The sequence below is a fragment of the Lissotriton vulgaris genome, chromosome 10 (assembly GCF_964263255.1).
Source record: "Lissotriton vulgaris chromosome 10, aLisVul1.2, whole genome shotgun sequence".
NCBI lineage: Eukaryota > Metazoa > Chordata > Amphibia > Caudata > Salamandridae > Lissotriton > Lissotriton vulgaris.
The window spans coordinates 28407674-28431936 of NC_141698.1; the positions used below are offsets into that span (position 1 = coordinate 28407674).

Consider the following 24263-nt stretch of genomic DNA (forward strand, 5'->3'; position numbering starts at 1 on the left):
TGTATTGTTCTGTGTGTGAGGGAAGCTTGCACTTCAGTAGCTTGTGCTCACCCCGTTCTTGATGTTATGGTGCCTCACTTAGCTGCTGCTGCTGTATTGTTCTCTGTGTTCGGGAAGTTTGCCTAGCTACAGTCGCTGTATTGTTCTGTGTGTGAGGGAAGCTTGCCTAGCTACAGCCGCTGTATTGTTCTGTGTGTGAGGGAATCTTGTCTGGCTACAGCCTCTGTATTGTTCTGTGTGTGAGGGAAGCTTGCCCAGCTACAGCCGCTGTATTGTTCTGTGCGTGAGGGAAGCTTGCCTACCTACAGCCGCAGTACTGCTCTGTGTGTGAGGGAAGCTTGCCCAGCTACAGCGGCTGTATCGTTCTGCGTGTGAGGGAAGCTTGCCTAGCTACAGCCTCTGTATTGTTCTGTGTGGGAAGCTTGTCTGGCTACAGCCGCTGTATTGTTCTGTGTGTGAGGGAAGCTTGCACTTCAGTAGCTTGTGCTCACCCCGTTCTTGATGTTATGGTGCCTCGCGTAGCTGCTGCCGCTGTATTGCTCTGTGTGAGAGGGAAGCTTGTGCTGCTGTACCTGCTCTGTGTGTGCGCAGTGGCGTAACACAAAATGATGGGGCCCGCTGCAGAATGTGATGAGGGGCCTTTAGTCTCACATATATCACAGATATTCATTGTGTTTAGGCCTGCATTATGCCTCTGTGTGTGTATGAGAGAGGCTTGCACTGCTGCTGCTTGTGTGTATTTGGTGTGTGTCAGAGAGGCTTGCAGGTGTTGTATCTTGTGTGTGTGTATATATCACATGATGTTATAGGTGCTCTGTGTTTGTTGAACCTACTCTGTGTGTGGGGTATTTTCGTGCTGATGCACCTATTGTGTGTGTAGGGCCTTTGTCCTGTGTGTGTGTCAGTGTGACCGAAGCTTGGCTGTGTGAGTGTTTGTGTGTGTGTGTGTTGTACCTGCTGTGTGTGTGTGTCACTGTGACAGACGACTCTTGGCTGTGTGTGTTGTATCTGCTGGGTGTGTATATGTGTGAGACAGAAGCTTGGCTGGGTGTGTGTTTGTGTTGTACCTGCTGTGTGTGTGTGTCTGTGAGACAGAAGCTTGGTTGTGTGTGTGTGTGTGTTGTATCTGCTGTGTGTGTGTGTCTGTGAGACAGAAGCTTGACTGTGTTTGTGTTTGTGTGTGTGTGTGTTGTACCTGCTGTGTGTGTGTGCCTATGTGACAGAAGATTGGCTGTGTCTGTGTGTTGTACCTGCTGTGTGTGTGAGACATAAGCTTGGCTGTGTGTGTGTATGTTTGTGCGTGTGGGTGTCTGTGAGACAGAAGCCTGGCTGTGTATGTGTGTGTGTGTGTGTGTGTGTTTGTGTGTGTTGTACCTGCGGTGTGTGTGTGTCTGTGAGACAGAAGCTTGGCTGTGTGTGTGTGTTTGTGTGTGTTGTATCTGCTGTGTCTGTGTGTGTCTGAGACAGAAGCTTGGCTGTGTGTGTGTGTTGTACCTGCGGTGTGTGTGTGTCTGTGAGACAGAAGCTTGGCTGTGTGCGTTTGTGTGTGTTGTATCTGCTATGTGTGTCTGTGTCTGAGACAGAAGCTTGGCTGTGTGTGTGTGTTGTATCTGCTGTGTGTGTGTGTCTGAGAGAAGCTTGGCTGTATGTGTGTGTGGTATCTGCTGTGTGTGTGTTTGTCTGTGTGTTGTACCTGCTGTGTGTGTGTGTGCGAGTCTGTGAGACAGAAGCTTGGCTGAGTGTGTGTGTGTGTGTGTGTGTGTGTGTGTTGTACCTGCTGTGTCGGGAGGGACCCTTGTCCTGAGTCCATCACATAGACATAGCTTCCATTGGTGCAGCAGGTGCAGTGGCACCGAGGCCTAGAAGCCTGAAGGTCCTCTGAACCCTGATCATTGCTGTATTTTATCACTCACACAGCAGCCGGGGTGGCATCTCCTTGCTTGCACCAGGGCCCACGAGGCACCGCCTGCGCTGCTGCCCCCCAAGACCCCCGAGAGTAGACCTCTGCTCTTACCTGGAGTAGCTCCCCCTCTTGGCCGGGGGCAGGGTCCGCAGCTCGGCCTTCAGGGAGCCCACGTCATCGTACAGCTGGGCGCTCTTGCTCTGTGCACAGAGAGGACACAAGCAGCTCAGAGTCAGTCAGTCTGTCTGTCAGTAGCATCACAAGACAGTCGGTGCTTCCTGCCCCGCGCGTTCCGGAAGTGCTGCCCCTGCCCACTTCTGCTTTCACCCCCGGGGCGGCGCTCTTAACCCCTTGAGGCCCGGAGGTCTGGAGATGACCGCACTATCTGTCTAAAGAGAGTCCATACCCCGGCAGACAAGAAATACATATATTGTGACGTTCTATAATATTTATTTCCTGTTTTTGTTCAGCGCGAACCGCGCCCAGACTCAGGGCAGCAATTTTCATTTTAATAAGGCGAAATTAACTCTAAAAACAAGCCCCGACAAGGCCAATAGGTCTGTTTTTTTTAATAATTGAAAGTGCTTCTTTATTAATTGAGGGCCAGATTCACAGAACTAACTTAAGACAAAATCCTAAACTTACTACCATTTTGGTATTCACAGAAGTTAGGAGTCCTAACTTTAGGACTCCTAATTGCCTTCGTGAATACCGAAAGTCTTAAAGTTAGGATTTTTCTCCGTTTAGGAGTAGTAAAGTTAGGACTTCTAAACTGAGAAAAATCCTATTTTTAAGACTTTCGGTATTCACGAAGGCATTTAGGAGTCTTAAAGTTAGGACTCCTAACTTCTGTGAATGCCGAAATGAGTAAGTGCCTTCTGTGAATACCAAAATGAGTAAGTGCCTTCTGTGAATACCAAAATGGTAGTAAGTTTAGGATTTTGTCTTAAGTTAGTTCTGTGAATCGGGCCCATAGTGTGGTTGGGTGCGAAAATTAGTGTGTGGATGAATGGATGGATGACCAAGTGACTGGATGGATGAATTGGTGAGTGACCTGGCGCATGAATGAATCGACATTGTGAGTTTGCTGCTGCCTGTTTAATACCTTATGCCTTGCAGCAACTCAGGGGTCGCCACACTCACTGGTTCTTACTCAGCGCTTGAGAGGAAAACCTAGAAGTGCAGGTACTCACTATAGCAGAGTACCTGCTTGATACAGAGAAGAACCAGTACTCGCCCAATAAAAGTATTGCATCTCTGCTGAGACGTACAGGTACTCAAGCCTTTTAAAATCAAAAAGTGCAGGCACTGAGTCTTCCAAATAAAAAAATGCAGGTATTCAGCCTTCCAAATCATAGAAGAGCAGGCACTCAGTCTTCCAAATCGAAAAAAGTGCAGGTATTCACTTGTTTGCCCTACATGTAAATCAACATGCACATATCCTATATTGCCCTATTTGTATAGTTCCATCTCCGTGCACATTTTCACCGCACCTTATATGTAAAGTTCTATCACCATGCACATTTCTGCATTGCCCTATTAATAATGGTCAATAACCATGCCCATATATATATTGCACTCAATGTAAAGTTCTATCACCATGCTCATTTCTACATTGCCCTATTTGTAAAGCTCCATAAACTTGTACATTTACACATTGCCTTATATGTAAAGTTCCATCACCATGCTCTTACCCACATTGCCCATATGTATAGTTCCATCACAATGTATATTTCTGCATTGCCCCATATGTAAAGATCCATCATCATTCATATTTTCACATTGCACTATATGTAAAGTTCCATCACCATGCACATTTCTACATTGCACTATATGTAAAGTTCCATCACCATGCACATTTCTACATTGCACTATATGTAAAGTTCCATCACCATGCACATTTCTACATTGCACTATATGTAAAGTTCCATCACCAAGCACATTTCTACATTGCACTATATGTAAAGTTCCACCACCATGCACATTTCTACATTGCACTATATGTAAAGGTCCATCACCATGCACATTTCTACATTGCACTATATGTAAAGTTCCACCACCATGCACATTTCTACATTGCACTATATGTAAAGTTCCATCACCATGCACATTTCTACATTGCACTATATGTAAAGTTCCACCACCATGCATATTTTCAATTTACCTCGTATGTGAAGTTCCACCACCATGCACATTTTCAATTTGCCTCGTATGTGAAGTTCCATCACCATGCACATTTTTTTTACATTGGCCTATATTTACCATTTTCATTTTCACATTGCACTATATGTAAAGTTTCATCACCATGCAGATTTACTCCTTGCACTATATGTAAAGTTCCATTACCATGCATATTTTCACACTCCATCAATACACATTTCTACATTGCCCTGTATGTAAAGTCCCATGACCATGAACATGTACACATTGCACTGTATGTAAAGTTGCATCACCACACACATTTCTACATTGCTCTATATGCAAAGTTACATTACCATGCACATTTCCACATTGCCTTTTATGTCAAGGTCCATCACCATGAACATTTACACATTCCGCTATATGTAAAGTTCCATCATCATGCATATTTATATTTACACATTGCCCTCTACGTAACGTTCCATCACCATGCACATTTCTACCTTGCCCTGTATGTAAAGTTCCACCACGATGCACATTTGTACATTACCCTATTTGCAAAGTTCCATCACCATGCACAGTTCAACATTGCCCTGTATGTAAACTTCCATCACCACACACATTTTTACTTTGCCCTATATGTAAAGTTCCATCACCATGCACATGGGTTCTCCAAACTTTTGTGTAGTGAGAGCTACTTCTGGTCCATCAAAACTGTCGTGAGCTACTAAACCCTAAGCAACTCTAGAATTTGTTAGAGAGACACCCCACGCCAAATCTAATAGCTAAAAAGTGGGCAACATTTGCAAATTAGGTTTAAACTGTAATGCAAAGACATTTTGAATAGTAGGAGGTGTTTTTCAAGGTTTGAAGACTAGTCTATTTGTGCTTGCAGCACGCAATGTTTGGCAATATCAGAAAAATAACAATAAAAACCAGCCCACCAGCCGATGAAATCAGCCCACAAATAGCCAAAAAACCACAGTCAAGCATTGGCACAGCCCGCCAGCCAAAAAGATCTGCCCACAAACAGCTAGTAGTGAGAAAGTAAAATGTTATAAGACACAACACAAAATGAATTTTACTTTAGAAATACATTGCCTATTTGTAGACAGTTTTTGAGGCAGACCTTGCTTTGATGGCATATGTGTATTTTAACCCCGTCGCACTAAATGCCTGACTAATTTACTTTATATCCCATTTCTAAGATTTATTGCATGGGACACACTGCCCGTTGACAAATGTAAAGAATCACTCATTAAACCAGGGGTCTCCAACCTTTTCTGTAGTAAGAGCTACTTATGTTCAATGAAAACCACCATGAGCTCCTAATATGTGTGTTGTACATTAGATAAGATTGCATTAATGACCAACATAATTGTGTTGATGACCAGCAGTGATCACCTCGGTGCATCAGGCTAGGTTGCCAGCAGTAATGTAAAAAATGTTTTAAAAACGTAGAATGCCTCTCCCTGGAAAATACATAACAACCATAACTTCAATACCCGGGTACTAAGTTAATAATATTAGTAATAGTTCTTCACACCACATGATTTAGCACTCCACTACCAGCTTTTTCGAGAAATTCAAAAATGTTATCTCCAGACTTCAGGTGAGTTCTGAAAATACACACATTTTGCGCTTGAATACACAGTTTTCAATTTTGGGATACATATATTAATTCAACCAAGCAAACGCTTCTAGTTTAGCAGGCTGGGCTGCACACACGAGAGTCTACTTTCAAATAGGTGGAGAGTTACCCGTAGCCCACGAGCTACTCGAAGAAGCCTCGCCTATATGTAAAGCACTGAATGGTTTCCTTCGGCCATAATGCTTTACATTCAGGACATACATACAGGACAATGCGGACATGCACATGGCACTCACCCTTGACATTGCACAGTATGTAAACCATCCATTCCAATGTTTACAGTGCCTTACAAGCTGGCAGTAAGTACACTTGCATGCCATATGCTTTCCACACTGCATCAACACCTTGCCTGTAAAGCACCTGTAGCCATGCCAGTTTCCTCATTTCCCGCTCCACCCCAACTCACTGTGATGCTCTACCTGCCATAGCGGCTCCGACAGGTTAGAGGCGGCACCGTGCCCTCCTGGCATGGACTTCACGAGCCCTGGAAGCAGCCTTTCTGCCCTGCTGGAGGACACCTGTTACAGAGCTCCTGAGGCCTGCGCAAGCGGGCCGCCTATTGGAGGAGGCGGGCCTCGCGTGCATGATGCACTTGTACCTGTTGCATCATTTAATAACCGCTGAGCTGATTTAGAGTTTGGCGGATGGGTTACTCTGTCACAGACATGACGGTTAGTCTGTCCTCCGTATTACAGGAGCATTATAGTCCTATAGACTAGATGCCCATCAAGTGCTTCGGGGGCTCGAAGGGGAGAATGACTGTGTAAAGTGCTGAAAGTGACGCAGCCCTTACCCTGACCGGAGGGAGGCTGTGCAGCCCCCCACAAAGGCTGCCAGGAAGGAGTATTCGCTGCTGTATGAAGGAATATTTTAAACCCCTTCCAGGAGGCGAGTTGTCCCCTCCCCCCTGCTTCAAATCTGCGTCCATAATGCAATATGCCCCTTCCGTGGGTAGCGCTTGCAGCTTTGACAGTGTTTCTAAGTGCTGGCTAGAGAGGCGGGGCCTGGGCGGGTGCTGGTTCTTTTCTACAGATAGTGGGAAGAAGAGCGATAAGCGCTATACACGCGCCTCTAACACACCGTACCGTACCATGCCAAGGAGACACAGAGCACCTGACAATAACTTCCAGATAAATAAACAGAGCAACAAAGCATAGAATACGTAAAGTATGGTCGGCCATCAGACGCTGTATCATTTGAATTCTGAGATGTTAACAATTCAGGTCATGAAAATGGCGAAACCTCGTGTTTCATTTTAAACTGTTTCCTGTGCGCAAAACACAACCACATAATTATCCCCTGTACATGTTTCAAAAGGGTGTTTGAGGTAAAGCCCCGGAGTTTTGCTGTAAAGTGGTGAGTTTCTTAAGACTGACTCAACCCAAGAGACGCAGCCAGTCAGTTCCTGTGGGACAATTTGTCACACACAAAATGAATGTGGTAAAGCGGGGGGCGCCTGTGCTGGGGTGTCACCATCACTCACCCACCCACCAGGGGAGCAGCAGAGCCCCACCGAGCTGGCCACCGAGAAGACCCAACCTTCAGCAGGCGGACAACCTCTCCGCACCTCCGGAACCTCACTCTGGACAGACTTCTAGGTAGGTGCCACGCAAATGCACCCATAGCCCATCATGTGGGCAGACTTTTGGTACCACCAATGGTCATGGCCCCGCGAACACCCTGTAGAGGCTCTCATGTCTGCCCCTTGAGCAAAATTGCAGCCGGAATATTACATTCTGTGAAGCGCATTCGTTTGCCGGGTGGCTATCTCCTTTTTAGGTCGAGGGACCATAGGGCTTGGCCGTAGGCCGTAGGCCAAGACCGGAAGTCCGGAGAATTATTGTTGTTTAGTGTGGCAGCTTAAACCCGCCTCTGTCCTAGTCTGTCCTCCATTGGCTGGCTTCCTAAACGGAGGCCAGCCATTGGAGGAGAGAGCCGTCCCTCCAAAGAAGCTCCGTCTTTTTCGGATTTGGGGGCGTAAGTTTTGCTGTTCTTTAGACAGTGACGTTGTCTGTCACTCATACCAGCAAAACACGCCCCCGAATCTGAAAATGGCGGCGATTTTCTTTATGCCATTTCGCGACGACCGCCGCACCAAGAAGTTGCGGAGTCCTCGCCCCTGCTGCTGCATTACTGCAACAGAGCTCGCAATGGCCTGGGAGTAAGGCGGAGGCAGCCCGGCCCAGACAGAAGACAAGCACAGGATCGCAGGTTCGGAGCGGGAGCCAGAGCGCACAAGCAGCAGCCCCATACACCCCGTCCTGCAGCTCGCACAGCCTGCACTCCCCATGGCCACTAGCGCCGTGCTGAGCATGTCCTCCCAGCTGGGCGCGCAGCGTCTCTACCCGGGAATGCACCAGGAGGAGCCTCCCGTTTTCACCCAGCTCAAACCAGTGCAGCTGGGGGCCCGCGGGGGCGGCCCAGGGCTCTATGAAGAGGACTCTCTAAAGACCCCCTCCGGAAGCGACCGGCTGCTGACGGAGGTGCAGGTATGTGGCATGCAGCTTTAGCGTGAAGGCTCGGGGCAGGGCTGATTGATTGCATTTTGGATTTGTGACTTAACAATTAAAGGCGCGTTTGAGCTAATAGAGCGGAAGGAGCAGGCAGCAGACGGGACATAATTGCACAGCCTTCCGTAATTCTTGCCGGCGTGGGCTCATCAGTGATGCCAGAGAGTCCCCGCAGCCCCCATCACGCAGGCTCCACGCTACACATTTCTCCACGGAGGCTGAAAGCACGCAAAGTGTTTGTTTCCGCTTATTTCCCTGTGTCTTTCTTTCTGTTAGTCGCTCCCAGGCCGAGAATGGCATGCGTGTTAACACATTTGAAATAAAACGCGCATTCACCTTGAACACCCCAGAGAAGTGTGCGCACATGATTCAAAAGCTATTTTCACCTCCAAAACCAAATCTTTTTAGAACCCGTGACCCCAGATCCACACCACGCCCTCGGATCTGAACACTGAAGACCCCTAGCCCCCCGGCACTGGTATCAAAGACACAGGCTTGGCTTTGTGTGGTCCAGAGCATACTTACGCCACCAAATTCTGGCATTCAGTGCACTGCATTGACCCCAGGTTGTGTCGTATCAGATTCAACACTGACCGGACCCTCCATCCTGGCATTTCATAACCTACACTGCCCCCTCATCCTGGGACATTCCAGACGCTACACTGTCCGCCCCCACCCAATCATTGGCATTCCAGACACTGGGAGGGGGGTGTGGGGGCTGTCCTTGAACCCGCGCAGAGAGTCCCTGAATCCCAACCAGAGCATCCATTTCTCCTCCCATCCACTATTCTAGCGCCGCTCTCCCGTTGATTCAACGAGACAGCGCCCCGCCTCCCTGCTACCGCCCCCCCCCACACACACATAAAGAGCAGAGCAGCACAGACCTCGCATCGCCACACACCTCTTTTGCGCTCAGCAGTCTGTGCTGGAACCACACACGCACAAACACACACACCACCCTCCACTCAACAATGAACCGGCTGGGGCTGCCAGCGCTTCGATGCTGCAGCAGGTCAGTAGCCGCTAGAAGAGGGTGTGCGGCGGGTGAGGTGTGCAGGCAGGGCTTTGTGTGGATGCTGTGTGGTGCTTGGAACGGGCGTGAGAGGTCGGCGTTGTACTGCATAGGAGTTTAACGGTGTGCGGCGTACTTAGCAGTACCATTAACGCTGTAAAACAAAAAAAATATATAGCGCTTCACACGACACATCTAGGTTTCTAAGCGCTCTAAATAAAACACGTTGCTTTACTAATTGAATGGAACTCGTACCAGTGAGCAGGTATGCAGGAGGCATGGGGTTGTAGGGTGCGCCGGAGTTAATGAGGTGTAGTGGTGTCAAATTGGTGGGGTCGGTGTAGGACTCACTGACTGGTGTAGAGATACTGTAGGGGAGTGGAGAGGAGCTAAGTGTTAATGGGTGTTGGACGAGTGTGTCATGTTCATGTGAATGGTATGAGTGGACGTGACGGGATAGTTTTGTGGGTGTACGTGTTGGGTTGTGCTCTAAGTGTGTGGCATGTGTATGTGTTTGTGTAATCTACTTATTGGACATTTGATGTGGGTGTGTGGTGTCGAAGATGACTCAGTGGAGCCTATAGGTGTGATGTGGGTGGATGATATACATCAAGGTGTAGACGTGGTTATAGATGGTGTGTGTATGTATGTAGCTTGAGTGTTTGGAGTGCGTGCAATAGGTGGGGGAATCTTGTAGGGTTTGAGAATGTAACCAGTAGGTTCTTGGGGTGAAACCTATGAGTCTCACACCAAGGGTGGTCATAATAGTGGGAGGGTGATGTTAGATTTTAGAGAGAGGCTGAAGGGAGACATGTATATATCAAGCTGTGGGATGAGTTTTAACCCGTTCGACGCTACTGACGGAACCGTTCCGTCACGCCCCTCAGGTGGGCTGTGCTCATGACGGAACGGTTGCGTCACTGCCCAGCCGCCGCGCCTGTGCGGCGCTGATTTCGCGCCTGGTTTCATTAAGCGGGCGGGGCCATGACGGAACCGTTCCGTCACAAGCACAGCTCACCCGCGAGCCGTGACGGAACGGTTCCGTCACCAGCGCAGGTGAGCCGCGCGCCCGCCCGCGACAGTTAGCGCTGCGGCGGAATAGCCGCCGCAGCGAAGGAGTTAAATGCTAATGTAGAGTTTAGGATTTTTTATTTGTGTGATAAGCAGGTTTATTAATTGAATGCAGGAGGATTATAGCAGTGCGGTCCAACGTGTGATTGTTTGGAAGTGGTTTTCTCTCGTGGTGTAGAATCAGCAGGGTGCAAGCAAGAATGCCTACCTTGGTGGAGGGCCCTGGGTATGATGGTGCCACACCCAGAGCTGTGGCCGAGTTACAGGGCGATCCAGAGGCTAAATGGTACATAGGGGTAGCCTCTTTAGGACCAGAAGAAGGGTGCAAATGCCAAATAGTCCCAGGAAGTCTTTACGATAGGACCTGGAGGAACGTCGGCGCCCCGTTACTCCTTCGGGCGGTTGTAAACCTGAGCAATCGGGGGCTTGCCTGGATACACTCCACCTCCTCAAGGGGAGTGACTACATGGGTGGACTGGTGGTCCACCGGATGTAAGGGGTAATCCCCCAAAATGGTTTGCACCGATTAGTTATGCCACAGTGCAATTTGGCTCATCAGGTGGGCAGGGCAGCATAGGATCGCCCATAAGTTGACCAATCATGTTGGCATATTTCTTATGCAAAATAAACCTGCCGCAATGTTTTCTCCAACAATGAATGTGTCATGTGTGTTCTTTATTATGTTATTGCTGTATTTGCGGGTTGTGTGTGTTGCCGATATTGGCACAATGAGGACTGCTCGCCGCCCACGCAGGGGCCCCAATTGGAGGGCGGCTACCATAGTGCCACATTAGGCACAAACCCAACCGGCTAGTTTCTGGACCTCTGGGGTTCAGGTGCTCCAACTGGGCAGGGCCAGGTATATTTATCTCCTCCGCCCATCCGGCGATCTTTTCACTCCGAGGTTCCACGCCATCTCCCTCCCTACCGCTTACCCGGCGTGTCGGCTGGATGGGTGTCTAGGGTAGGAAGGCCATTAGCTTGTTATTTTGTGTTGCAGGTGGAGTTACAGGGCGATTCAGAGGCTGAATGGTTCCTAGGGGCACCCTCTTCAGGACCTGAAGAAGGGTGCAAATGCCATATAGCCCTAGGAAGTCCTTACGGCAGGACCCTGGAGGAACGATGGCGCCAGTTACTCCTTTGGGTGGTTGTAAACCTGAGCAACTGGGGGCTTGCCTGGATACGCTCCACCCTTCAAGGGGCGTACGTAAATGGCTGGACTAATGGTCCACAGGATGTAAGGGGTAATCCCCCAAAATGGTGAGCTCCGATAGGTTATGCCGTGGTGCAATTTGGCTCATCAGGTGGGCAAGCAGCAGAGGGGCTGCCTGCCCTTGGATCGCCCATAAGTTGACCCACCATGTTGCCATATTTCTTATGCAAAATAAACCTGCAGCAATTTTTTCTTCAACAACTAATGTGTCATGTGTGTTCTTTATTATGGTATTGCTGTGTTTGCGGGTTGGGTTTGTTGCCGATATTGGCACTATGGTCATGGACCAGCCCACACCCTGTAGTGGTTGTCATGTCTGCCCCTTCACCAAAATTGCTGCCGAAATATTACTTTCTGTGAAGTGCATTAGTTTTCTGGGTGGGCCGCCTCCTTTTTGGCTAAGTGTCAAAGTGTGATTCCTAGTTAGCTGCTCTCCTTTGTTTGATTTTAGGGGTTCCTGTATCCTGGTTCTCGGGTTGTCACTGTTGTGTGGTGACTTAGGCTTTGGTGCTCTTCCTGCTTGTCTGGGTGTTCTTTGGCACAAACTGCCGCTCGCATGCTAGGACCCAATTTGGTGGTATCTTGATCAGCCTGACATTGCCCTTGAGAGCTGTCTAGAACACCTGCCTGCCGCTGTCCTGACCTTTTGGGTCAAAGCCCATGGGTTCCATTTGTTCCTCCTCTGCATCTCCGCATGTACCTCTGCCGTTGTCACCTCCATCCTCAGCTGTTTTGGGCCTTTGGTATCTGGCACTGCTGGCACAGGTTTGTAGCGTTCTCCACTTCCTGAGCAGTCAATGGATCTCGAGGACAACTTGATGGTGACAAAAGCATCATCCTATTTAGCGTTTGGGGCGGCCTGGTGTATTGTTGCACCGCTCTGTGTGGCCGTGCTGGGGGTGAGGTTCTCGCAGTCACCCAGACCGGTCTTGAGCGGTGCGGTTGGCAGGATTTATGACAGCCCAGACACATCCCTTGGGTAGTCTGTGGAAGTACTCAGTCAGTCTTGGTTTTCTGCTCTTGTTTGCCCCTCAGAATGCCCATTGTCCGCTTTTAGGAGGACCCCTGCCTCCTTCACTGCCCCCTGGAGCCCTCTCAGACCACGGTTTCTTGTTTGGGACTCCGCTTGCTCCCCTTCACCATTGCCGCCGACCTCCTTTATAAAAACACCCTATGGGCAACCTTCCACCCCGCCACAGACAGCAGCCTCGGCTTGACGATATTGTACCCCCGCCTTTGTCTGTTTCGCCATGGATGTGCCCCTGGGTACTCTTTAAGGCAGTAGCGGTTCCTCCGCTATGGCCCCCATCCCCTGGTTGAGCATCGAAACCAGGACGCTCAAAACCAATCACAACGCTGCATTGCAGCATTGTGATTGGTCAGGAGAGCCTGAGTGCCTACCAATCACAACGCTGTATTGCGGGTATTCAGCCTTCCAAATCATAGAAGAGCAGGCACTCAGTCTTCCAAATCGAAAAAAAAGCAGGTATTCACTTGTTTGCCCTACATGTAAATCAACATGCACATATCTTATATTGCCCTATTTGTAAAGTTCCATCACCATGCACATTTTCACACTGCCTTATTTGTAAAGTTCCACCTCCGTGCACATTTTCATCACACCTTATATGTAAAGTTCTATCGCCATGCACATTTCTGCATTGCCCTATTAATAATGTTCAATAACCATGCCCATATATATATTGCACTCAATGTAAAGGTCTATCACCATGCTCATTTCTACATTGCCCTATTTGTAAAGCTCCATAAACTTGTACATTTACACATTTTCTTATATGTAAAGTTCCATCACCATGCTCTTACCCACATTGCCCATATGTATAGTTCCATCACAATGTATATTTCTACATTGCTCTATATGCAAAGTTACATTACCATGCACATTTCCACATTGCCTTTTATGTCAAGGTCCATCACCATGAACATTTACACATTCCGCTATATGTAAAGTTCCATCATCATGCATATTTATATTTACACATTGCCCTCTACGTAACGTTCCATCACCATGCACATTTCTACCTTGCCCTGTATGTAAAGTTCCACCACGATGCACATTTGTACATTACCCTATTTGCAAAGTTCCATCACCATGCACAGTTCAACATTGCCCTGTATGTAAACTTCCATCACCACACACATTTTTACTTTGCCCTATATGTAAAGTTCCATCCCCATGCACATGGGTTCTCCAAACTTTTGTGTAGTGAGAGCTACTTCTGGTCCATGAAAATTGTCGTGAGCTACTAAACCCTAAGCAACTCTAGAATTTGTTAGAGAGACCCCCCACGCCAAATCTAATAGCTAAAAAGTGGGCAACATTTGCAAATTAGGTTTAAACTGTAATGCAAAGAAATTTTGAATAGTAGGAGGTGTTTTTCAAGGTTTGAAGACTAGTCTATTTGTGCTTGCAGCACGCAATGTTTGGCAATATCAGAAAAATTAACAATAAAAACCAGCCCACCAGCCGATGAAATCAGCCCACAAATAGCCAAAAAACCACAGTCAAGCATTGGCACAGCCCGCCAGCCAAAAAGATCTGCCCACAAACAGCTAGTAGTGAGAAAGTAAAATGTTATAAAACACAACACAAAATGAATTTTACTTTAGAAATACATTGCCTATTTGTAGACAGTTTTTGAGGCAGACCTTGCTTTGATGGCATATGTGTATTTTAACCCCGTCACACTCAATGCCTGACTAATTTACTTTATATCCCATTTCCAAGATTTATTGCATGGGACACACTGCCCGTTGATAAATGTAAAGAATCACTCATTAAACCAGGGGTCTCCAACCTTTTCTGTAGTAAGAGCTACTTATGTTCAATGAAAACCACCATGAGCTCCTAATATGTGTGTTGTACATCAGATAAGATTGCATTAACGACCATCATAATCGTGTTGATTACCAGCAGTGATCACCTCGGTGCATCAGGCGTGGTTGCCAGCAGTAATGTAAAAAATGTAGAATGCCTCTCCCTGGAAAATACATAACAACCATAACTTCAATACCCGGGTACTAAGTTAATAATATTAGTAATAGTTCTTCACACCACATGATTTAGCACTCAACTACCAGCTTTTTCGAGAAATTCAAAAATGTTATCTCCAGACTTCAGGTGAGTTCTGAAAATACACACATTTTGCGCTTGAATACACAGTTTTCAATTTTGGGATACATATATTAATTCAACCAAGCAAACGCTTCTAGTTTAGCAGGCTGGGCTGCACACACGAGAGTCTACTTTCAAATAGGTGGAGAGTTACCAGTAGCCCACGAGCTACTCGTTGAAGAAGCCTAGCCTATATGTAAAGCACTGAATGGTTTCCTTCGGCCATAATGCTTTACATACAGGACATACATACAGGACAATGTGGACATGCGCATGGCACTCACCCTTGACATTGCGCAGTATGTAAAGCATCCATTTCAATGTTTACAGTGCCTTACAAGCTGGCAGTAAGTACACTTGCATGCCATATGCTTTCCACATTGCATCAACACCTTGCCTGTAAAGCACCTGTAGCCATGCCAGTTTCCTCATTTCCCGCTCCACCCCAACTCACTGTGATGCTCTACCTGCCATAGCGGCTCCGACAGGTTAGAGGCGGCACGGTGCCCTCCTGGCATGGACTTCACGAGCCCTGGAAGCAGCCTTTCTGCCCTGCTGGAGGACACCTGTTACAGAGCTCCTGAGGCCTGCACTTGTACCTGTTGCACCATTTAATAACCGCTGAGCTGATTTAGAGTTTGGCGGATGGGTTACTCTGTCACAGACAGACGGTGAGTCTGTCCTCCGTATTACAGGAGCATTATAGTCCTATAGACTAGATGCCCATCAAGTGCTTCGGGGGCTCGAAGGGGAGTATGACCGTGTAAAGTGCTGAAAGTGACGCAGCCCTTACCCTGACCGGAGGGAGGCTGTGCAGCCCCCCACAAAGGCTGCCAGGAAGGAGTATTCGCTGCTGTATGAAGGAATATTTTAAACCCCTTCCAGGAGGCGAGTTGTCCCCTCCCCCCCTCCCCTCCCCCTTGCTTCAAATCTGCGTCCATAATGCAATATGCCCCTTCCGTGGGTAGCGCTTGCAGCTTTGACAGTGTTTCTAAGTGCTGGCTAGAGAGGCGGGGCCTGGGCGGGTGCTGGTTCTTTTCTACAGATAGTGGGAAGAAGAGCGATAAGCGCTATACACGCGCCTCTAACACACGGTACCGTACCATGCCAAGGAGACACATAACAACTGACAATAACTTCCAGATAAATAAACAGTGCAACAAAGCATAGGATACATAAAGTATGGTCGGCCATCAGACGCCGGATCATTTGAATTCTGAGATGTTAACAATTCAGGTCATGAAAATGGCGAAACCTCGTGTTTCATTTTAAACTGTTTCCTGTGCGCAAAACACAACCACATAATTATCCCCTGACAATGTTTCAAAAGGGTGTTTGAGGTAAAGCCCCGGAGTTTTGCTGTAAAGTGGTGAGTTTCTTAAGACTGACTCAACCCAAGAGACGCAGCCAGTCAGTTCCTGTGGGACAACTTGTCACACACAAAATGAATGTGGTAAAGCGGGGGGCGCCTGTGCTGGGGTGTCACCATCACTCACCCACCCACCAGGGGAGCAGCAGAGCCCCACCGAGCTTGCCACCGAGAAGACCCAACCTTCAGCAGGCGGACAACCCCTCCGCACCTCCGGAACCTCGCTCTGGACAGACTTCTAGGTGGGTGCCACGCAAATGCACCCATAGCCCATCATGTGGGCAGACTTTTGGTACCACCAATGGTCATGGCCCCGCGAACACCCTGTAGAGGCTCTCATGTCTGCCCCTTGAGCAAAATTGCAGCCGGAATATTACATTCTGTGAAGCGCATTCGTTTGCCGGGTGGCTGTCTCCTTTTTAGGTCGAGGGACCATAGGGCTTGGCCGTAGGCCAAGACCGGAAGTCCGGAGAATTATTGTTGTTTAGTGTGGCAGCTTAAACCCGCCTCTGTCCTAGTCTGTCCTCCATTGGCTGGCTTCCTAAACGTAGGCCAGCCATTGGAGGAGAGAGCCGTCCCTCCAAAGAAGCTCCGTCTTTTTCGGATTTGGGGGCGTAAGTTTTGCTGTTCTTTAGACAGTGACGTTGTCTGTCACTCATACCAGCAAAACACGCCCCCGAATCTGAAAATGGCGGCGATTTTCTTTATGCCATTTCGCGACGACCGCCGCACCAAGAAGTTGCGGAGTCCTCGCCCCTGCTGCTGCATTACTGCAACAGAGCTCGCAATGGCCGGGGAGTAAGGCGGAGGCAGCCCGGCCCAGACAGAAGACAAGCACAGGATCGCAGGTACGGAGCGGGAGCCAGAGCGCACAAGCAGCAGCCCCACTACACCCCGTCCTGCAGCTCGCACAGCCTGCACTCCCCATGGCCACTAGCGCCGTGCTGAGCATGTCCTCCCAGCTGGGCGCGCAGCGTCTCTACCCGGGAATGCACCAGGAGGAGCCTCCCGTTTTCACCCAGCTCAAACCAGTGCAGCTGGGGGCCTGAGGGGGCGGCCCAGGGCTCTATGAAGAGGACTCTCTAAAGACCCCCTCCGGAAGCGACCGGCTGCTGACGGAGGTGCAGGTATGTGGCATGCAGCTTTAGCGTGAAGGCTCGGGGCAGGGCTGATTGATTGCATTTTGGATTTGTGACTGAACAACTAAAGGCACGTTTGAGCTAATAGGGCAGAAGGAGCAGGCAGCAGACGGGACATAATTGCACAGCCTTCCGTAATTCTTGCCGGCGTGGGCTCATCAGTGATGCCAGAGAGTCCCCGCAGCCCCCATCACGCAGGCTCCACGCTACACATTTCTCCACGGAGGCTGAAAGCACGCGAAGTGTTTGTTTCCGCTTATTTCCCTGTGTCTTTCTTTCTGTTAGTCGCTCCCAGGCCAAGAATGGCATGCGTGTTAACACATTTGAAATAAAACGCACATTCACCTTGAACACCCCAGAGAAGTGTGCGCACATGATTCAAAAGCTATTTTCACCTCCAAAACCAAATCTTTTTAGAACCCGTGACCTCCACCCAATCATTGGCATTCCAGACACTGGGAGGGGGGCGAGGGGGCTATCCTTGAACCGGCTCAGAGAGTCCCTGAATCCCAACCAGAGCATCCATTTCTCCTCCCATCCACTATTCTAGTGCCGCTCTCCCGTTGATTCAACGAGACAGCGCCCCGCCTCCCCGCTACCGCCCCCCCCACACACACATAAAGAGCAGAGCAGCACAGACCTCGCATCGCCACACACCTCTTTTGCGCTCAGCAGTCTGCGCTGGAACCACACACGCACAAACACACACACCACCCTCCACTCAACAATGAACCGGCTGGGGCTGCCAGCGCTTCGATGCTGCAGCAGGTCAGTAGCCGCTAGAAGAGGGTGTGCGGCGGGTGAGGTGTGCAGGCAGGGCTTGGTGTGGATGCTGTGTGGTGCTTGGAAGGGGCGTGAGAGGTCGGCGTTGTACTGCATAGGAGTTTAATGGTGTGCGGCGTACTTAGCAGTACCATTAACGCTGTAAAACAAAAAAAATATATAGCGCTTCACACGACACATCTAGGTTTCTAAGCGCTCTAAATAAAACACGCTGCTTTACTAATTGAATGGAACTCGTACCAGTGAGCAGGTATGCAGGAGGCATGGGTTGTAGGGTGCGCCGGAGTTAATGAGGTGTAGTGGTGTCAAATTGGTGGGGTCGGTGTAGGACTCACTGACTGGTGTAGAGATACTGTAGGGGAGTGGAGAGGAGCTAAGTGTTAATGGGTGTTGGACGAGTGTGTCATGTTCATGCGAATGGTATGAGTGGACGTGACGGGATAGTTTTGTGGGTGTACGTGTTGGGTTGTGCTCTAAGTGTGTGGCATGTGTATGTGTTTGTGTAATCTACTTATTGGACATTTGATGTGGGTGTGTGGTGTCGAAGATGACTCAGTGGAGCCTATAGGTGTGATGTGGGTGGATGATATACATCAAGGTGTAGACGTGGTTATAGATGGTGTGTGTATGTATGTAGCTTGAGTGTTTGGAGTGCGTGCAATAGGTGGGGGAATCTTGTAGGGTTTGAGAATGTAACCAGTAGGTTCTTGGGGTGAAACCTATGAGTCTCACACCAAGGGTGGTCATAATAGTGGGAGGGTGATGTTAGATTTTAGAGAGAGGCTGAAGGGAGACATGTATATATCAAGCTGTGGGATGAGTTTTAACCCGTTCGACGCTACTGACGGAACCGTTCCGTCACGCCCCTCGGGTGGGCTGTGCTCATGACGGAACGGTTGCGCCAGTGCCCAGCCGCCGCGCCTGTGCGGCGCTGATTTCCCGCCTGCGCGGCTGGTTTCATTAAGCGGGCGGGGCCGTGACGGAACCGTTCCGTCACAAGCACAGCTCACCCGCGAGCCGTGACGGAACGGTTCTGTCACCAGCGCAGGTGAGCCGCGCGCCCGCCCGCCCGCCCGCGACCGTTAGCGCTGCGGCGGAATAGCCGCCGCAGCGAAGGAGTTAAATGCTAATGTAGAGTTTAGGATTTTTTTATTTGTGTGATAAGCAGGTTTATTAATTGAATGCAGGAGGATTATAGCAGTGCGGTCCAACGTGTGATTGTTTGGAAGTGGTTTTCTCTCGTGGTGTAGAATCAGCAGGGTGCAAGTAAGAATGCCTACCTTGGTGGGGGGCCCTGGGTATGATGGGTGCCACACCCAGAGCTGTGGCCGAGTTACAGGGCGATCCAGAGGCTAAATGGTACATAGGGGTAGCCTCTTCAGGACCAGAAGAAGGGTGCAAATGCCAAATAGTCCCAGGAAGTCTTTACGGCAGGACCCTGGAGGAACGTCGGTGCCCCGTTACTCCTTCGGGCGGTTGTAAACCTGAGCAATCGGGGGCTTGCCTGGATACACTCCACCTCCTCAAGGGGAGTGACTACATGGGTGGACTGGTGGTCCACAGGATGTAAGGGGTAATCCCCCAAAATGGTTTGCACCGATTAGTTATGCCACAGTGCAATTTGGCTCATCAGGTGGGCAGGGCAGCATAGGATCACCCGTAAGTTGACCAATCATGTTGGCATATTTCTTATGCAAAATAAACCTGCCGCAATGTTTTCTCCAACAATGAATGTGTCATGTGTGTTCTTTATTATGTTATTGCTGTATTTGCGGGTTGTGTGTGTTGCCGATATTGGCACAATGAGGACTGCGCGCCGCCCACGCAGGGGACCCAATTGGAGCACCTGAACCCCAGAGGTCCAGAAACTAGCCGGTTGGGTTTGTGCCTAATGTGGCACTATGGTAGCCGCCCTCCAACTGGGCAGGGCCAGGTATATTTATCTCCTCCGCCCATCCGGCGATCTTTTCACTCCGAGGTTCCACGCCATCTCCCTCCCTACCGCTTACCCGGCGTGTCGGCTGGATGGGTGTCTAGGGTAGGAAGGCCATTAGCTTGTTATTTTGTGTTGCAGGTGGAGTTACAGGGCGATTCAGAGGCTGAATGGTTCCTAGGGGCACCCTCTTCAGGACCTGAAGAAGGGTGCAAATGCCATATAGCCCTAGGAAGTCCTTACGGCAGGACCCTGGAGGAACGATGGCGCCAGTTACTCCTTTGGGTGGTTGTAAACCTGAGCAACTGGGGGCTTGCCTGGATATGCTCCACCCTTCAAGGGGCGTACGTAAATGGCTGGACTAATGGTCCACAGGATGTAAGGGGTAATCCCCCAAAATGGTGAGCTCCGATAGGTTATGCCGTGGTGCAATTTAGCTCATCAGGTGGGCAAGCTGCCTGCCCTTGGATCGCCCATAAGTTGACCCACCATGTTGCCATATTTCTTATGCAAAATAAACCTGCAGCAATTTTTTCTTCAACAACTAATGTGTCATGTGTGTTCTTTATTATGGTATTGCTGTGTTTGCGGGTTGGGTTTGTTGCCGATATTGGCACAATGGTCATGGACCAGCCCACACCCTATAGAGGATGTCATGCCTGCCCCTTGACCAAAATTGCTGCCGAAATATTACTTTCTGTGAAGTGCATTAGTTTTCTGGGTGGGCCGCCTCCTTTTTGGCTAAGTGTCAAAGTGTGATTCCTAGTTAGCTGCTCTCCTTTGTTTGATTTTAGGGGTTCCTGTATCCTGGTTCTCGGGTTGTCACTGTTGTGTGGTGACTTAGGCTTTGGTGCTCTTCCTGCTTGTCTGGGTGTTCTTTGGCACAAACTGCCGCTCGCATGCTAGGACCCAATTTGGTGGTATCTTGATCAGCCTGACATTGCCCTTGAGAGCTGTCTAGAACACCTGCCTGCCGCTGTCCTGACCTTTTGGGTCAAAGCCCATGGGTTCCATTTGTTCCTCCTCTGCATCTCCGCATGTACCTCTGCCGTTGTCACCTCCATCCTCAGCTGTTTTGGGCCTTTGGTATCTGGCACTGCTGGCACAGGTTTGTAGCGTTCTCCACTTCCTGAGCAGTCAATGGATCTCGAGGACAACTTGATGGTGACAAAAGCATCATCCTATTTAGCGTTTGGGGCGGCCTGGTGTATTGTTGCACCGCTCTGTGTGGCCGTGCTGGGGGTGAGGTTCTCGCAGTCACCCAGACCGGTCTTGAGCGGTGCGGTTGGCAGGATTTATGACAGCCCAGACACATCCCTTGGGTAGTCTGTGGAAGTACTCAGTCAGTCTTGGTTTTCTGCTCTTGTTTGCCCTTGATTTTTTTGCCCTGACCTGTAGGCTGGACATCGCATTCGTATGCCTGATGTACCTGCTGAGCCTGATTCTCCGCAATCTCCCATCCCCTCAGAATGCCCATTGTCCGCTTTTAGGAGGACCCCTGCCTCCTTCACTGCCTCCTGGAGCCCTCTCAGACCACGGTTTCCGCTTGCTCCCCTTCACCATTGCCGCCGACCTCCTTTATAAAAACACCCTATGGGCAACCTTCCACCCCGCCACAGAGAGCAGCCTCGGCTTGACGATATTGTACCCCCGCCTTTGTCTGTTTCGCCATGGATGTGTCCCTGGGTACTCTTTAAGGCAGTAGCGGTTCCTCCGCTATGGCCCCCATCCCCTGGTTGAGCATCGAAACCAGGACGCTCAAAACCAATCATAACGCTGCATTGCAGCATTGTGATTGGTCAGGAGAGCCTGAGTGCCTACCAATCACAACGCTGCATTGTGGTATTGTGATTGGTTAGTGGGGCCTGGCTGTGCTTCCTGTTTCTTGAGGAGAGCAGGAGCAGGACCCGGCGGCAGGGTAAAAACATTGAAATATTTTTTATTATTAAGCACTCTCCCGCAATCACGACTCCCCGGATGACCCCGTGATCCCCCCACCCCGTCCTCGCGACCCCCCTCACCCTCCGCTAACCATGCCGGCCACCACTGTTTCAAAGAGCTCTTCCAGTGCACCCGGGTGACTCATTGGACCCCGGCCAGCGGCTGTAAATGTGGATGTTTGCTGGCTGTGGAAGTGGTGGGCAGCAGGCTGTCCTCTTGCCCAGCTGAAGAGGTATGCAGCTGGTTGATGTTTGTATTAGTTAAAGGTGGTTGAGATCTTGGGACTGGCGGAAAGGCCAGTGGGCGCTACTGTGCTGGTCACTTCGTCAGTAGCTTTCGCTATTCGTGCCTTCCCTGTCCTCTCCTTGTACTAACCCTTGTGCAAAACGCTGTGGCAGCTCTTCTGTTCTCCTCAGGTTCTACTGAAGCTCTGCTAAGGCCTTGCTATAAGTCTTTGCTTTGGCCTTGGTCCCCCGTGGCCTTCTGTAGATCCTTCCAGGCCTACTGGCCCTGCTGCTGGAGATGTGCCCTCCAACTGAGTTGAAGTTAGTGTTGGGCCTGGGTGTCTCTGGCAGCCCAGACAGTGATGGAAGGTGCAGGTGCTGGATTAGGCTGAGGGATGGAAGCTAACCACCTTCTGCAACCACACCCGAACCGAGTCGGCCCGCTTCCGCGACCAAGGGGCTCAACCAAATGCAATGGTTCTACCACCACTGTTCTGCCCTGGTGCCTCTGGTGCCCCTGGCTTACCCGTACCAGCCCCCTCTGGTTGAGATCCTGAGGGAGGCACACTGCTCACCGCTGCAGTGCTGTTCACCTCTCTGACTTGCTACAGCTCCCTGCAGCACAACCTCGCCCCTACACCCCCTGCTCTACCAACAGTCCAGCAGAGGCCGTGGGAGTCAAGGGAGCAGGCCCTCGATGGTCGGAGCGTTGCGGGCAAGAGTGGGTGGAGGTGTGCCTCCTTGACTGTGTCCAGTGTCTGTTGCCGAAAATGCCCAAATCAAGTGGTGTCTGCGTACAAAACCCAGGACAAAAGGTGAAAAATAAGACCAAAAAGTCAATGCTACCGCCACATCCAAGGAGAGGCCATGCCCCATTACTTTATCAGTGCATTTATTTACTGTTTTCTACACAGCCCTATTTATTCATTATGGTCTTTATGTGATTGCCGCTGGGTATGCTACATTCAGGTGGCACATTATGTCCTTGTTCAATAGAAAGTTAATGCCCCTGAACATTGTGTCATGGCCATCAACCCTACCCAACTCTATCCAATCTTTCTTGGAGAGAAAGCAACAGCAACATTTTGATTATGTTTCTAAACCTTTTAAAATCCATGGCAAAAAGTTTGGCAAGTTCCTAAATAGGAGTAAGAGGATTACATCCTGGTATGGTTGCAAGTAAGGGTAGGGTGTCTCCAAAGACAAGGTGTGAGTGTGTCAGAGTGAGGAGTGGTACTCCTGTATGTGTTGTGCCCTCACACACCCTTGCGAGTGTAAAGCATCATAATTGGGCACTGCTCCTCGTGGGGGTGGCGCTGCAGTCCCTCACGGGCCCTCAAAGAGGGCACTTTGATGGAGATCTTTTAGGAGCTGCCACAGTTTTGCATGTGGGTGTGTGGGCCAAGTGGTGAGTTGAGTGAAAATAAAATCAACCCGTTGGTACCCTAATGTGTTTATGAAAGGGTCCTCAGGGTTAGGTTAAAATCTGAACGGGGATGGAGATGCTTTTTATGCTGATAGAGAGGGGAAAAAAACAAATAGATTCCCACTTCTCTCAACCCGTGTGACAATGTGGTGTGGTGTTTTAAAAGTGGGAGATCGACATGTTTCGCATTGCTAATTGGTCCCTAATGGATCCCAGAGTGCTTCATCAGGACCTTGAGTGTGAAAAAGTTTGGGAAACATTAAGGTAAGTGACCATCTTCTAGTTTAGACAAGGTGAACAAAAACATCTGGCTCCCCTCAACCTCCTGTGGACGTTAAACCTAAAAACAATTGATTTTTAAAAAAAAATCTGTTTATTATTTTCAAACACCCACAACAAATAAGAGGATGGGCTAGTGCCTCTACATTAAGCCCGACAAGCAGGAAGATGGTGGCAGTGACTCTGTTACGCTGACAGATTAATCAACAATCTCGAATCAGCCCCAGGCGCAGATTCTCTCATTACAATTGTTTCTACAGTGTCAAAATACCTGCAATTCTCCATGCTACTATGGTTAATGACTCCAGCTTTAAAGTCACACCTCACTTCATCCTGAGATTTTCGCCCCAAAAACGCCCACTCCCCCCTTCCCCCGAAATCAAATGATGAATCATATTGTACAGATTCCTCAAATTACCCCAGTTTAACAATATTATTAAACATTCTGACTATTACAGAGGCAGGGAATCGTCTCACGCGCGACGTCTCAATATCAGGGTGCCTAGTCTACTGGTCCTCTGCAGCAGATAACGC

The 24263-nt window shown here is 49.4% G+C and overlaps 1 protein-coding gene across 2 annotated transcripts in view; it reads right to left on the bottom strand.

The window, feature by feature from the left end:
- Positions 1 to 24263, bottom strand: part of PTPN18 (protein tyrosine phosphatase non-receptor type 18) — a 237907-nt gene that overhangs the window by 32166 nt on the left and 181478 nt on the right. For both annotated transcript variants that reach the window (XM_086940321.1, XM_086940322.1), the window contains exon 12: positions 2015 to 2103. In XM_086940321.1, coding sequence (XP_086796447.1) covers positions 2015 to 2103 — 89 coding nt within the window. The remainder of the gene's footprint in view (positions 1 to 2014; positions 2104 to 24263) is intronic.